The sequence below is a fragment of the Lissotriton helveticus genome, chromosome 10 (assembly GCF_964261635.1).
Source record: "Lissotriton helveticus chromosome 10, aLisHel1.1, whole genome shotgun sequence".
NCBI lineage: Eukaryota > Metazoa > Chordata > Amphibia > Caudata > Salamandridae > Lissotriton > Lissotriton helveticus.
Window position 1 is genome coordinate 383855202 of NC_136071.1, and position 17619 is coordinate 383872820.

General features: G+C 42.4%; 1 protein-coding gene across 1 annotated transcript in view; it reads left to right on the forward strand.

Moving 5' to 3' along the window:
* Nucleotides 1-17619, forward strand: part of NOS3 (nitric oxide synthase 3) — a 999469-nt gene that overhangs the window by 453811 nt on the left and 528039 nt on the right. The window contains exon 12 of the mRNA XM_078662772.1: nt 15833-15977. Within this exon, the coding sequence (XP_078518898.1) occupies nt 15833-15977 (145 nt within the window). The remainder of the gene's footprint in view (nt 1-15832; nt 15978-17619) is intronic.

Below are 17619 nucleotides of genomic sequence, written 5' to 3' on the forward strand. Positions count from 1 at the left end.
GAAGGACCTTTTGGACAAGGTGCTATTGTAGTTTCTTGTCATGCAATTTTCACTTATTCTTTATCACTTATATGTGGGATGCACTTTGCTCATAATATTTATATACATTTAATGTGGCTGAGAATATAGGGCCTAATTAAGATGTAGGTGGGACCGACGTCTGTGTCGGTTCCACCGACATCTGCACCTGTGATCCGCCCGCCGCATTACGATGCAGTGGGAGAAGGCATCGGGTGTCTGCTGCTGTTATGACGGGCTCCTTGAACCTGCCGGAACATCGGTATGCTCATAATCCCTTAATGATGGCGTCTCTGCCGTCGTGATCTGTGAGAAGTTGGCCTGGTATATGATGTCCGCTAGCTAAAGTGGGCACCTTGCACCTTGGGCACCTTGCACTGGCGGAGGCATTGGGTGTCTGCTGCTGTTACGATGGGCTCCTTGAGCCTGCCGGAACATCGGAATGCTCATGATCCTTTAAGGATGGCATCTCTGCTGTCGGGATCTGTTTGAAGTTGGCCTGGTATATGATGTAAACTAGCTAAAGTGGGCAACTTGCACCAGTCTAAACAACCCTTATGGTGATTTAAGATGTCTAAGATAACCTTAGAGAGCTATCCAAGTGGTAGCTGTGGAGAGCAGCCTTCAGGCTTAGTCTTGAAGGAATGAAAAGCAGCTTGTTTTACCAGGTGCAATCTTATATTATTGGTTAAATGAAAGGTGAACCACACAGTAGTTATAAAAATATATATTTATTAATATAGCACTACCTAGTACGACACAGTATCTCCTACACGGAGATAATCACAAAGCACACAATACTTAAGCACAGAAATGACAGTAAATAGCACTATTACACTGTGGGCCCCTGGGGGGACCAAACTATATACTAAAATAGTGGTATGAGAACCATGACTCAAGTCAGGACGATGTTGAGAGGATGTAGAATCACTGAGACCACAAGGAACCACCCAAGGTGAGCAAGTAGGGACCCCATGGAGGACGGGTGCAGTGTGGGAACACGATTGCATGCTCCATACAACTCTATGGGAAAGTCGCGGTTGAAGTTTTAGAGATTAGGGACCCTTCCAAGTGTACTTCGAAGAAACCCTGTGGAAGACGGAAGGTTGGAGAGCCACCCCACTCATGGATACTGAAGTACCCAAGTTCCCTATCCCAGGGAAGCGGGGTGTATAGGGACGAAGTGGCGTCGGAAACCAGGGTTGAACCAAATGGAGGACTTCTAGAAAGTGACATTGCTGGATGGAAGAAGAATGTCCGGTGGAATTCAAATGTGGATCCTTGATGAAGAGTACCTGAAAGCAGAGGGGACAGAGTCTGGGCACTTAGGATTGACCAGGGGCTCGGTAGATGAATGCCCACTGATGTCGGGTGCTTCAGGTTAGTTGACGGTGCTCCTCACTCTGCAGCTGCGGGGACCAGGCGATGTTGAAGATGACCAGGAGCCGGATGCAAGCTGTCTCACAAAGGGTGCCGAGTGCTGAGGGGTCGGTGTCTGGCAGGAGCACCAACAAGCCTTGGCAACAACAACCCATGCAGAAAGTCAAGTTAGTGTATGGTTCGGACCAACAAGGTCAAGGAGACTCACCACAGCAAGGGAAGTCTGGGCAGGCCTGGAGCAACCAGGGGAGCCCAAGAGAAGCAAAGTTAACCCTCAAATGGACCCACAGGCCGGAGGCACAGGAGTCGCAAGAGGGCCACAAGCGATTTCACCAAACAGCAGCCCACTGAGCACTCAGTGCAAGGAGGTGAAAGTTCTTGGTAGGAAATGGCACCAAAGGTTGGGGCTACTCGGAACCCAATGCACTTGTTCGGAAAACTCCAACAATCATATGCACTTGCAAATGTACGCAGTGCACAGGGTTTCGGGTAATGCAGCCCCCACAAGGGATTATGACCTCAAATGTTGTGAGAGGGCAGCTTTGACCTCGAGCGATATAGAAATCTACCTCCTGTGGTGCTGGACCCTTCAGAGTTTGTAGGAGCTTGGGAACAGCTGATCGGTCAGCAGTGTTGGGCTGCCTGGGAATGCAGGGGAGTGCCTCCTTCACTCCAAGGGAGATTATCTTTGGTTGTCCTTGATGCTCCACAGGTTGTTCATGGACCCTGTGTGGTTCATGGGCATAGATGATGCAGTAGACTGAGTGCGAGACTGAGTCGGGTCCAAATGAAGTCCAGCATAGTCAAAGTGTCCAGATAGTCAAAGTGCAGTGGTATCTTGTTCAGAATCTTGTCCACATCAAATCTAAGGTCCTACAGCCAGGTAAGCCCTTAACTACCCACAAGAGAGGGTTGGAAAGATTAAGGGGACCCTCCCAGGAGAGGGTCTGGACAGTGGGGAGGTTACCCCCATGTCCTTTGTCCGGTTTCGCACCAGAGCAGGAGCCAATGGCTCCCAGTACTGGTTTGAACTGTACTATGCACAGGGACACCAAATGTGGCCTTCATGCAGACTTTCGGTTGCTGGCAAGTGCACCCACTCAGCCCTAATACACTAAATCCAGTCTGGGAGGTGGTCACACTTCCCTGTGACAGGATGCCTATTGTTCTGCCTTCCCCTGCTCGAGCTTCGCTTAGCAGCAGGAGGGTAGAAATGTGTCTCTGGTCAGCAACAACCATTATGTGCTAGACTAGAAGGCTAGTACTGGGAACTCCAAGGACCCAACGAAGCTCGCTTCTGAGGACATGTTTGACACCAAACACGATAGGGTTGGTTTCAGCTGTTTTAGAGTTGGTCATCACCCGGTCGCCTAATGCCACTCTATATGTCGGAAATGACTGTATCACTGACAATCAGGGAGAATGGACGCTGTAGGCTGCAGGGGCGTTCTGCTCATGCAGTGGCACCCTGTCTCTTAGAACAAAGCACCCTGTCTTCAGGATTGTAAAGGCCTGCTATAGGGGTGACTGATAGGTTTTAAGTGCAGTGACCATTAGATATAGTAAAACTAAATCTTAAGTAAGTGGTGCATGCACCAACTTACACAGGCTGCAATGGTAGGCATGTAATTCCATTTTTCATTGCCTCTCAATGGTGGCATAATATATGCTTCAGCCCATGGGAGGCCTCTGGGATACCTATGCCCTGGGTACATAGGTACCATATACAAGGGACTGACAAGGGTGCCCCAGTATCCAATCTGGAGTTTACCTAATTACATGACATAACAGTTTAGGGCAAAAGCAGATGGACTGGGGTCCTGATTAGCAGGATCCCAGTCAGACTAGTCAAAAACAGTATCACATTTAGCAAAATATGGGGGTAACCGTAAGAAGCAGATCCTACTTTCCTACAGGATCTCGGAAAATTACTTTAGGGGCCCCTAGCAGGCCCCCTTACCCCCTGGCCCTCCGCTATGGAGCCATGGAGGCACCTATCCCTAAATATCCCTGCACTGTGGGGCAGGCACTTTGAGGTGCCTGCCACATGGTGCAGGGATGTTTCCAAACATGCATTTTGCAGTGGCAGCTTGTGCTGCGGGCCTTTTTCACCCGCCGCACAAGCTGCCATCGGGAAATGGATGTTTCTAACTGCCATATGAGGGGTTGCATCCAAAGTGTGAGGTCGAAACCACCGAGTTATGGTCAGGTGGTTTCAGACCGATATGTTGTTGGGAGGACACAAGTCCGCCCGACATCATAATTAGCCCCAGAATTGGGATATGGGGCAAACTGGCACTGGAGAATACTTATAACAGCATATAATTATACATTGCCAAGGATTTGTAGTAATATGGCACATTTATGTATATTCTGCATTCTTTGTACAGTATGGATCACTAGGAATGGGAGGCCATAAAATGAAATTGGTGAAAGATAGTGATTAACTGAAGATTATAGTGTTTGATGTTAACGGCTTGAATAATAAGTGTAAAGCAAAAGGCATTGAAAAATGAATAATAAACTATTCTCCAGATATAATTCTGCTCCAAGAGACCCATAAATAAAGCCACATTGGTTGATTTTTCAATGTTCATTATCTGGACAGGCTTTGAGTGCGTTTCTTCATTACATTCAATTCACAGGTGTGTAGCTATATACATCAGTTAGTAATTGCAGTTGGATATTTTGAGGGCAGATTGGCATGGATTAACGGGCAGGTGAATCGGTTGCTTTTTACACTGGCTAAAATATAGGCCCCCACACTGGCACCACCTCGCACCATTAAATCATTTTGTTTCAATCTATTATGGTAGTTCCTTGTAAAGTAATTTTAGGAGGTGAGTTAAATTTTCTTCATTGTCCGAGTCTAGATTCATCAGTAACCACTCACAGACAGAATAGACCTAGAATGGCCAATGCATTGCAGTACTATCAGAAGAGCCTACATCCAGTTGATCCTTGAAAGACAAATTTCCAAATTAGCTGGAATATACTTGTGTATCCTAGAGATATGTCAACAGCAAGACTAGACTTTTTTGATATCCTCTGACTTTAGCCCTAAACAATATAAGCAGCTTCCTGAATGGCTTTTCGGACCGCGCATTAGTAGAGATGCACATTATTGCCATTCGGAAGCCTCTGTCTACTCGCAGATGGCTGTTTAACAAATTAAATCTGAGATTTAGAAACTAAGGCAGAGATAACGTGTTTTTTTGCAGAATGCCTGCAAGTTTGGAGCTGGTCTGGGATGCTTTTAAGGCCCCTATTAGAGCTAATATAATCACTAGAGATATAATAGAAAAAAACAAATCTCCACATTTTAAAGAACAATATGGAGTTTCAATTAAAAAGGCACATATTTATTTGCAACATAAGACTACTATTAACCATCAAAGTCTTGAGTAAGTAAATCAGTAAATTCAGAATCATTATTATGGGCACATCTGTGTGTCTGGCAAAGCTTTTATGCAGAAGGTATACAAGGACCGTGAGTATTTGGGGTGGTTTTTAACCTGGCAAACACTGGAAAGATCAGCTAAAAACACAAGTCACTCTATGATAATGAAAAAAATACTAAAATTACAGACTGTAAAACCATCCACAATATAGTCCTTCAGCACAATGAAAATATCTATAGCGTTCGGCAAGAAGTGAATATTTCTAAGTTGCAGCATTTTTTAGATAGCCTTTCAAATTCCAAAACTTGGTCCAAGCTCAGTTCAAGCTTTGATAAAAACCATTTATATTGGAAGAAGTTGATGAAGTGGTGAAATATTTCGTGTATGGCAAAGCATGAAGTAGACATGGTTTTCCAGATGAGTTTTAAAAACATTTTCAAAGTTTTCAAACCAATACATTTTGAGGCTTTCAAATTGACATACTATAGGGGAGGAAATATCCCCTCTATTTTTATACTGCCGTAGTGGTAACCTTCCTCAATCAAGATAATGACCCACAAAGCTTAAATTCCTTTGGGCCGATTAGCCTCCTGAATACAGATCATAAAATAATAATGACAATATTGGCTAATAGAATGAATACGTTTGCTGGGTGGTTAATAAATAAAGACCAAAATGGTTTTCTAGCTGGCAGATAATTATCTACTAACAAAAATTATTTAATTGAGGCATTAGAGTTTTTTTAGATAATAAACATATCCTAGGCCAAATTTAAATTGAGAGAGCCTTTTCCGTATTTAAAACATTGGGATTTCCACTTAATGCTCGTTTGGTTATGAATCCCACCGATATTTCTAGCTGCAAAGTAAAAGGGGAAGAGATGTCCACTGTCCCCAATATTATTTGCATTTTTTATTGAGCCTCTTGCAATTGCCACAAGGAATGAACCTTAGATAAGATATGTAAAATTAAGCTATATGCTGATGATATTGTCCTTTTTTTAAGACCCGATTTGGAGGTTCAGCATAGGGTTTTTAATATTTTCCATCAATTTAAGGAGATGGAAATATATAAAATGAATATGTTGAGGACACTTTACTCTTAATACTGCACCCTCTGGTTATGCAGAGACCAAAGAGATACTTGTGAATATACACAACTATGAATATAGATGATATTTTTAAAATTATATACCACTATTAGACATAACGAAGTCCTTATTTATGAAATGGAACTCCCTCCCTCTTTCAATTATAGGCAGAATATCGCTAAATCAGATGTCGGTTTTGCCCCTATTAAATTTTTTATTTGCAGCACTTTTTTTTTTGCACATGAAATTTGTTAGATGAAGTGAGGGATAGTTTTCTGAATATATCTAGCGCACCTACGTTGGCATTAGAAATATTGTATAAATTAGCAAATGAGGGAGGGCTGGCCCTCCTTGACATGAAAGAATACTATTTTGCGAAGATTGTACAATCGTATTCTTGTTTTTATAACATACATTCAGTTTATAACATGTTAGATAATGCTTTTATGGGTCAAATGCTTCTGTAATATACAATTAGGACTTTCTGCACTTACTAGGTCACCAGAAAAGTTTGATATAAAACATTGTTGTGAGTGTTAAAAAAGAAATTGCAAATGTTAAGATATGATGGTATTCAATGTCTCGACTAGAAGATATTTGATTAGAACAACATCCACTTTTAGAAAAGACCATAGCTCACGGCTAAAGAATGGATGGCTAAACTTATCTGGTTGATTTTTTAAACCAGTATGCATGGAAAATGGTATACACCTGTTACAACGCATTTTTTACTCCGCACTACCATTACAACGCGACCATTACTCCGCATACCATTACAACGCATTGCGCTGGGGGGCGCTCTAGGATAGGTAATAAGTATAATTTACTATCCAACACCTTCCCTAGGGTCCACGGGGACTGGAGTTAGAATAGTAAATTATACTTACCACTATCCAGCGCCCCAAGGCGCTATGCGTTGTAACGGTATGCGGAGTAAAAGTCGCGTTGTAATGGTCTGCGGAGTAAAAGTATGCGTTGTAACGTCATACATCCATGGAAAATGTGGGAAAATATTGAACTACATTTTAGATATTCTAAGAATGCTATGGTATGGCATTACAATCGAATTTTGCGCATATTAAATAATACAGATCCAAAAGCAGTAATGGTTAAAACTGAATTAATTGAGGATTTTGTAGAGATAACTACAAGTAGATCCATAAGATTTTGGGAAAAAAGGCTGGCTGGAATTAAAGAGATAGATGTTCTTCCCAGAATTATTCAGAAAGGGCAGCCAGACAATACATTTACTATTTCAATAGAGAAATAGAATATTAAAATTGTTGTAATTTTTATATTCTTAAAGAAACAAACTTTAGAGGAATTTAATTTTATACTAAATGGCTATTGTATATGTTTTTAAACAGAATTAACTGACATACGCCAGAAAATAGTTTCAGATGTTTACTACAAGGGAAGGGCAGCTGAACACATATAATTTGCTGATGCTCGGACAAACTATTGGGCAACAATATTGTAATACTTTCAGACCATGCTGGATGTAAATTTGCCAGATGATTCATCATAATTCATCTTATTGAACTATCCTTCACATTTGAAGCTAAGCTCAAGTCATCACAAAAAGTTGTATACAGCAATGTTTGTAGCACTGTGTTTTAATATTGCAAAATTAGAGAACAATGTTTAGAGGAATGTTGTCGCCCAGCCTTGCCTGCCTTGCCCCGCCTCGTCAGACCAAACAGCCGAAAGCCGATCGCGGATCGACGCGAAAGAACGCCAGGATTGCCGGGCCGCCGGGTTGCCGAGGTGGGCGAGGACTCCGAGGACACCGACAGCGACCAAACAGGCAACGGACATCTACGAGACCCGGTGAGTCTCCCCCTGTGAGCCCTGTGAGCCCGAGGCCCCGATTCCCCCCCCCCTCCCCCGCGAATGCGTGGTGAGTGGGGCACCAGAAACTCCAACAGGGGAAACAGGGGAGCCGCGTAGGGCTGCCGGCCGGCGGATTGCCGTGGGATACAGGATAGTAACCGGCACTCGGGTTTCCTCCTTCTCCACAAGGTTTTTGCATAAGCTTTACGTCTGGCGCCACCACCCAGCCTAGCAGAACGTGCAGACTTCAGAGCGCGCGCCTGCCGGCTGTATAAAGTCGATATCGTGCTGCCACCTAACCTCCCTGCCCCCAATGAAGTATATTAAGAGGGGGTGTTTGCAGTGAAAGCGGTTTTAACAGCAATCTGTGGAGGTATATCGACAGCAAGACCACAGCAGGGGAGGGGCATAGTGGAACCCATAACCCTCCATAGAAGGGAAACCTAGTCTAAAATAAGACAACACCTGAGGCACCAGAACAAGAAAGGAGCCAAAAAAGAAGGTGTGTCTGGAGTATTACGCATAGGAAAAGCCCAGAAGACATCGTAAAAGAGGTCAACAAGAGTGGCAAAGGCAGGCTGGTGAGTACAGGCACAACAGAGGTAAGTGTAAGAACCCACGTAATTTCTGTAAAAATAAAAGATTCTGAGAATTGATCTACAGCAGTACCACAGATAAAGGCGACATAAACCAAGAAATGGCACCGAAAAGAGGGCCAAAACAGCATAAAGAGGACAGTCCAGCGAAGAGGAAATCATTGGATGGCTCAATATCACTGGAAGAGAGCCAGGAAAGCCAAACCTCAATCATGGATAACAACAAGGGGCGACGTAAGAAAAGAAAACCAAAAGGGCAACTAAAAATGCCCAGCAGGCTAAAAGGGACTGCATTCAAAGCGCGGCCAAACAGAAAGATAACACAGCAGCGTCCAAATCTATAAAGGACTTTGTTGGGAAACACTACAAATCCACAGAGCCAGTAACAAGCCAGGACCACGAAGAAGATGCGGAGGAATACGGCACAGAGGAAGGAGAAAAGGCAGGGGAGATTGCTGGAAATCTGGAAAGGAATGAATCAGGAAAATATCTCGAAGAAGAATCTCCTGAGACTGAGGCAGTAAGGGAGGACCTTATATCAATAAACCTGACGCTCCTGAGCCAAAATCTCCATATCCCAGCACCCCGCCTTTCATCATCCCCAAAGATGTTCTCGTTACAATCATTGGGAAACGAAGGCGAAAGGGGACACGAAAGAGTGAGCCAGAGCCTCATTTGGGGAGGCGCACCAGACCAATCACCACATCAACAAGCTGCCCAAAAATCCCTATTGCAACAAGACCCCACAAGAACCGGCCATCATATAAACCCAGATAGAAACCATACACAGGATTCGGAGCTTTCAGTATCGCCTACTTCATCTTTGGTGGAACTAATACTGATGCTACAGAAGACTCTACAAGGAATCCTAGAAGTAACACTTTCAAATAACGAAGTGATGAAAGCTCAGAGACTGTACCTAAAAAAGATCAAAGAGGAACTAGCGGGAATAAAGATCCAAATGCCAAAAATGTTAAACCCAATAGTTACTACACAAACCATAGAAGAAAGTGTAGAGATCGAATCGGTAGAGGCACCTGTTGGAAATCCAGCAGGGTCCCCACAACCCATAGATCAAAGTATAATAAATAAATCAGTTGAGGTACTAGATAATGTATATATCTCCAGACGCCCAATGCTGGTAAAAAGGCGTGGGGGGTATACTGTGGCCCCCTCCAAGAACAGGGCAGAAAAAAAGAAGCGAGCCCAAAAATTAACAGTCAAGAGGAAATGTAAGGAACTAGAGAGGGAGCACAGCTAGGCCTAAACGCATCAGCCCCGATCTATGTACCAAACAGTCTAAGGCACCCGGAGCTTAATTTAACAAAATCCCCTACAGATCTAAGAAAAAAACAGAGAACTAAGGTCATAAAAGAGAAACCAATAACATCTCGGATTGTGAAGCAGCAAGTAAGGATAGCTTCAGGCCAACAAAATAGAGACCATAGAGCGGAAGGCCCACAAATCCAAGTAATATCAGGATCAGGAAGTAAAGGGCTGCAGTTAGAGAGATCAAAGAATAGACAGCAAAGATATGAGACTCCTAAGAAAGTACAAAAGATGGATAATAACAAATGGGTATATCTGGATCATATGTTGGTGGGGAAAAGGGAAAATACTACTAGAAAAATGAACCCCCTAAATAGGGCACAGATTCTGATTGCCTTCGCCAAATGTAGAAGCCTGAGTGGGATCAGTACATATGATCTTCGGCAAATTGGCTTCGTAGAGAACAGAAATGGTAAAGAAATAACAAAAGTGTCACTCCACTCAGACCTAGTAAAAATGGCAATCCTGAAGGCCACCAGTGAGATAAATCACCAGGGAATAAGGATAATCCCGGAGAAGGAAGTAAAAGCCCCGATAGATAATACCTTCCTAAAATACCATGCAGGTCTGGGGAAGAGACAAGTACACCTTTATAGAGATGAGGAAGGAACCCATAGCTGCCTGAATATAGTTATAGATAATTCAGGAAACGAAGCACTATGGGATAACTGGTCCCAATGTATCAGCCCGCGGGGTGACCCAAATGAGAATGAAACAGAGGTAGAGATAGAGGAGGGGGGCATGAGTGAGGTAGAATAGGATGAGGGGGTGCCGCAAAGTCTAGGTCTCATAACATGGAATGTAAATGGGCTAGGCAATGAACAAAAACGAGAAAGCATAAAGGACATAGTAAAGAAAGTGGACATTGCCTGCCTACAAGAGACCTGGACATGCGACGAAACCCCAATCATCGAGGGATTCCTACAATTAGGTCGGCCGGCCACGAAAAACAACCACGGCCGCCCGTCGGGAGGTCTAATGACACTAGTTTCAACAAAAGTGCTTAGAGAAGCAACATCCTTAAAAATGAACTGTAAATGGGTGCAATCCAGTAGATTAGAACTATTGACAGTAGAAAAGAGATACAAAATGCTGACTGTAATGAATGTATACATGCAGTGGGAAAATGGTGTCGAGTATGTGAATGAGATGAGGTCCTTTAAAGAGGATGTGGACATAATACTAGAAAAATATGCAATGGATACTGTGATAATAATGGGGGATTTTAACCATAAACTAAACCCAAAAAAAACTGACATCTGGAACAGAGAATTGTTAGAGGTGTATGGAATTAATCCTGCCAGTTTCCCGGCAGGGGAGATCTCGAAACAGGAATCAGAACTGGTACACTTCTTAGGAGGTAGGGGCTTCCAATGCCTGAATAGCAGAATGAAAACAGACTGCCCAGCAGGGAAGACTTTTAAAATAGGCTCACAGTACTGCCCGATTGACTACATTTTTATACAAGCCTGGAATTTTCCCCTATTACGGGACTTCAAGCTAGAACAAAAAGAGGTTAGCGACCATAACCTACTGTACTTATCAATATTTGGGGGAAGAATTATACCCAGAAAAAAAGTGATCCCTCAGGAGGTCGAGTATCCCAAACGAGTGACAACTCGACTCACGGAGGAATATCAAGCAAAACTGACAGCTATGCAAATTAAAATGGAGCCGGAAAATCTAGAGAACAAAAACCTGAAATGGTTCATAGAAAAACTAGAGGAAGTAGTCAGGTGTTTAAGAATAGAACTAAAAAGAGACAAAAACATTAGAGGGAAACCACCAAGTCGAGTAAAATGGTTTTCGGTTGAGTGCCAATCTAAAAAAAGAGAGATACGGGCGGCACAAAGAAGACAAAAAAAGAACTTCACCCATGATAGACAAAATCACATAATTAAGCTAAAAAGAGACTACAAAAAAATGGCAAACAATGCTAAAAGGTAATTTAAAGAGAAATGTTGGTCAAATCTGTTGGAAGCAATTGAAGAGAAAAATCTTAGGAAATTTTGGAATTTGGTAAAGGCGGCAACTGGTCCAACAGTCGGCGAACTAAATTGTGTAGTTAGTGAGGCAGCATGGGAGAAGTATATAAGAGAACTGTATGGGGCAAGAGCCCCGATAGAGCATGTAGAGACCCAAAAATGGCAAGCAATACCAGAAGAGTTCAAAACTAAATTTAATGCAAAACAAGTGGAATACACAATAAGTGAACTGAAACTAACCCGTGCGGCAGGACCCGACAACCTTCCTGCAATAATACTGAAATCAGAAGTAAAGTGGTGGGCTAGATTTTTTGCACAGATGTTCCATATTATACTAACAGAAGGAAATATGCCTCCTAACTGGAAGGGTGCAATAATCAGGCCAATCCATAAAAAGGGAAGCATGGATGCACCACAAAACTATCGTCTGATTAAACTCCTAGACATAGGAGAAAAAGTCTTCTCAAAAATAGTATTGAACCAACTTAACGCATGGGTAAAAGAGTTCCAAATTGTCCCCATAGAACAGGGAGGATTTAGAGAGGGCCACTCCACAACTGACCATGGACTTGCATTGTGGGCAATGGCAAAGAAGTCAACGGAACAAAATGGCAAGTTATGCTGCTGCTTCGTTGACTTCTGAGCAGCGTTCTATTCAGTCGACCGTGTATGCCTATGGGAAAGACTATTGAAGTTAAATATCCCCAATGAACTTCTAACTATAATAATGGAACTACATAGGGGAAACTGGGCGCAAGTCATCAAGGATACGGTGGGATCATTGACGCAAAAAATCCCCATAGAAAACGGTCTAAGACAGGGATGTGTTTTAGCCCCACAACTATTCTCTATATTTCTGTCAGATCTCCCGGCCTCCCTAGAAGTTGAGGGGAGTGCAAGCCCCAGAATGGACGGAAACAAGGTACCCTGCTTACTATATGCTGACGACCTGGTAATAGTAGACCAGACTGAGGGAGGCCTCCAAAGAAAGCTTAATGTATTTAACGCATACTGTGCTAGCAAATTCCTAACTGTCAACCTAGTCAAAACAAAGATCCTATGTTTTGGGAACAAAATAAGTAAATTTAATTGGTACCTAGGCGAGCTTAAACTGGAGACGGTTAATGAATATCGCTACCTAGGTATATGGTTTGACAGGAGACTAAATTGGAACACGCACATTGAAACACAAAAAGCAAAAGCACACTCTTCAATATGTGGCCTAAAAATGTTCAACAGGGACTACGGAGAGATGTCTCATCGTCCAATGTTAAGAGCCTTTGAGGCAATGATCCCCCCCCAGGTCCTGTATGGAGCTGAGGTCCTTTATTTGAGCGGTAAGGGAGCCTGGGACCTGGTGGAAGGGAAATGCCTCAAAGGTCTTCTTTCTCTCCCACAATCATCTATGGTACAAGCCATAAGGAGAGAAATAGGCACAAAGTCCTGGGAGATACATATACAAATGGCAATAATTAGACTTTGGCAACGTCTTGAAGATCCTGACGGGCAAAAAGTAGCACAATGGTGCAGGAATGAAATTCAAAAGAGTGAGCTAAAGTGGGCAAAAGCATGTAGGGAAAGATTGACCCAAATCTGTAAAAGGCTAAAGGTAGAGGTGAGCCAGGAACCGCATCAAGTACTTTGTACTAGGAGTGAGCTGAAACTTAAGGGGAAGGAAATATCGGGATTGATTGATATGGGTTACTTAGCGAAAAAGAAATCAGTAACACACATGATAAGCGCTTGGGAAAATGAAAATTGGTTCCCTTACCTAGACACCCTGCCTAACCGCGGCTTTAGGCAGGAGATATTAAGGCTGCGGATCAGAATTAACCCATGGTTAACAAATAAAGATCTGAAAGTGAAAATGTTAGACCAGAAAGGGTGTTGCAGGTGTAACCTGGGAGGCAAAGGAGACCAGTTACATATCCTACTGGATTGCTTGACTCTACTGGAACAGCGGAAACGGTGGCTGCGCCCTGTATTCCTAAAATATGATATAGAGACCAGGGCGCAGGCAGTGGCCTTATTAACTGAACTTCCCTCTATCGATATTGCAATTGTTCTTGGGCAATACATAAAAGTGGTATTGAATGATTTAAGAAACCAGGAATAAGGTGCAGGACTGTATGAATTTTAAATGATTTCTAAATGATGAAATTACTCTCAAATAAGGGAAATTAATAGATCTTAATTGTAAATGCCAAGTTTTAGTTTAAATGCAATTTTATTAGTGCTGGCACAAGTACAAGTTTAAGGGTATGCAAGAGTTTTTAACCAAAATCGGAACAATTTTAGAATGTTTTAGCGTTCTTATGTGAATATTTTAAGCTGTGATATTGCCTTTTGCAAATGTTTAAAGACTATGGTCATAATAAACTTACTTTTGACTTGACTTGACTTGAACAATGTTTATACCCACATTTGAACATTGGAAAACAATAATAGTGAAAGTGAAGGAATGTGAAAGACATTATGGATTAAGAACTGGTTCATTCAGGAATTATATTTGGCTCTTTGGAATAATTTTGTATAAAAAAGCAGAATGGATCAAGTTCTCTAGTTTTATATTGTAATAATATGTTCATTTATTTTGGGTTGGTGCAATCCTGAAAACTTAAGAGGATGTATATATAGATGACATCTTTGTGTCTTGACCGCTGACACACATGAAATGATTGTTTGCACACTTTTTTGTCTATATTGTATAGCTGAAGTAATATCATAATTAATCTAATGGTTGTGACTTTTCCCAATGAATACATTTTGAATAAAGAAAGTCATGTGCAATAACTTATTGCTATTAGAATTTATTAAACAGTTATAGTCAGAGTACGGCCGGGGTCCCTTGCGGCCATCTGGTGGACAGCAGCACTGAGCTGCTGTTTATAGAGTGAGCACTAACATTGGGTTAAAGAGTTATAGTTGACAGATAGGCACTTATAGGTTATGAATACAGACATATTAGAACCACCACTTTTATGCAGACATGCAAAGAGTGTAGAAAGCAAGATCAGGCTAGGTTGTTTAAGAATGCAAGGACACAGATTATCCTACAACAGTTTGAATCTTTAGATTAGAAGTTTCATGCCACCAACCCATTGCTAGGCATGTTTACTATTTGCGACTAGTAGGTGACTAATCTCAAGCTGTGCACCAGTACTATTGTCCTTAACAATATGTATAGATAAGAAACTCTTGAGACATTTATAGTCATGAGCACCAGACAGATTACTGCAGGACTGCCAGTGTGAATGTGTGAGAGCGACTGAGAGACAGACCGTGAGCATGAGAGAACTATTTATACATTTAGATGGGTTGTTGTATTTGCTCTCAATAAAAGCAGCATGCCTAAAAAACACTGAAAAACACGGTTAAGTGTATTTTGCAGGGTCCGCTATGAAAACATTGATATCCAAATGCTAGGAAAACATTGAAAAACACGAGGATTATTCACAAGCCATACCTCTGAAAAGTGGATACCCTATGCTTAAGGCCACATGGACAACCCCGGTTTGGCTGGATGACAGCTGGCTAGTTTAAGGATGAGACATGTTTGAGGGTCTTCAGCACTTCTACTCCTGAAAGTAGCCCTAAGGGAGTAGCACACAAGTTTAATTCATATAGACACATATTATGCTGTGCCAGACAAATTAGGAGCTCGGTTACTCCCCCCTTTCTTGAAGAGTTGCAGTGTTTCAGAGGTTTTACTTCAAAGAGGCATATAAATCTATGCTACTTTGACAAAAATATTGAGAAAAGTGAGCTTCAAAACAAATTATTAGTAGTGATCAAACGATTTTGGGGAAAACTCCACATAATCCCACTGAAGAGGGGGGTGTTTGATCAGTGACCTCATTGCAAATGTAAACATTCTTCCCAGAGTTGGGTTCATTCGTCTCACCAGCACTTTGCTTATTGTTGCCCCAATATTTGTAGTGCATTCCCAACATGAAGATGTTTTTTATTAACCGGTTGTGTTTCTGCTGTAGTTTATGATATGAATGTCTCCATGTACCAGAACTGAAGTACCTAATGTGCCTATTGCCCAGAGGAACACACAGTTTAGACAAGAGCCCAGTCTATGGATGATAAACAGCCACGGGTTTGAGCATTTTTATTGAGCTCTAGCACTAAAGCTGGTCAGACTAGTGGTGGCCCACTCTTCATTTTCATCCACATTGTTTCCTTTTCATCCAGTGCTGTGAAATTTTCTGCAAAATTGATGGGCCAAGCTATGGCGAAAAGAGTGAAGGCCACCATACTGTACGCCACAGAGACGGGGCGATCGGAGTCCTACGCCCAGAAACTCTGCAAAATCTTCAAACGGGCCTTTGATCCAAAGGTAGGAGAAACAGGAGTGGAGAATAGACCATCCTGGAATTAAATAAATGAATGAGAGACAGAAAGATAAGGCATGGAATATAAAGGTGAAAACATGGATCAGGTGGTCAAGGCATTTGCTTCCTAAACGCATGTACAGTTTTGAGGCTACGCTCCCAAATCTTGGTAGGGCTCTATTTTCACAGTTACTAAGCTGTGGAAATTGGGCTGCTGGCACCATGAAAAAGTGAGGAACCATTAATGTAAGGCATATGAAGAGTTTAAGGAACGGTGGTATGGCAAATACAAAAGGTTGGGAAAAGAAAAAAGTACGTAATTTGCACATATTAAATAGCATCACATAATATATGAAAGAAAATAACAAAAAATGAACAAGACAGGTAATTCGTCGTTATAAACATATATTATAGCTCAATTAGGGGAAGATAATCATAAACCAAATGGATAAAAAGGGCAGGAGCTTCATGCTTTCCCAGTGATGAGCAAGCAAGAGAATCGAAGCACAGGAAGATAAAGTGATTTTATTTGCTATGAAACAACTTGTTTGTGAGTGAAATGCAAGTGCCGAACTCCAGGTATAATGGTTTCATAGTGTGTAACTGTTTAACTGTGAGATGCACAAAGAACAAGTTTAGGCAATTTAAAAGGTCTTGCCCCTTTGGACCTACTGGTTTTGCCAATGTTTGCCAATGCCTTTTGGCGTTGCTCTACCGTGGTGTTTTTCCCAACACGTGCAGCATTCTCAGAATTATGAAATACAATTTTGAAAAGGCAGGATTATGTGACTACTTCTGACAGTTACTTTATTTCACTGGAGTGCGCAGGCGTGATGATGTATGAGAGCCAGGTCAATGATAATGGTGCAATTTACTTTCATTTTGTATTTATTGTTCCAAGATGGCGGACACCACTCTATCTGTAAAATAAAGAATAAAGATTCTTTAGTGGGAAAGTGCAAACTAAACCAATGAAACAGGATTGTATAGGCGGTGGGGTGATGAAGGAACAACAGGGGGAGTGGTGTAATATTTACGTACATGACAATCAGCAGGACTAGAACCCTGCAGCCCAGAGTAACACTAGAAACAGGAAAGGGGCTGGCAGGAATAGGAAGAGGAGGGACAAGAGAGACGTGGTAAAGGGGAAAGAAGAGACAGAGCAAGTATACCACCGGGGCTTGAACGCTAAGTTGTGTGAAAGAAAAAGATACAATAAAGAAACATTTACCTCCCCACAGTGTGTTCAGTGAATTCTTCGCCTGCTGGACGTGACATTTGGCGACGACGGTGGTGAACAATCCGGACCCCACCGTGACCGCTGTGCAGCCGCCTGCAGCAAGTGACGGCCACATGCCACCACAATGTCATCAAACAGCCCTACCAGCACTAGCCTGCTTTGTGACAAGGCGGGAGCTCACCCTGCCCCACACCAAATTGCCAAATTCCCCTGCTTGTCAAAGCATTGCCATCTGTGGCCACAGGAGCACCTCTGCCTCAATTTCGTAGGCATAAGCTGTACCCACCATCAAGAGCCCACCGCATCAAAGCGCTGTGCCGCTGACCCTGCTAAGTACCTTCTGCAAAGGGGGTAAACTGGCTCCATTTTGTCTGGCCATCCCATTACAATCCTGCAGCCACATGGGC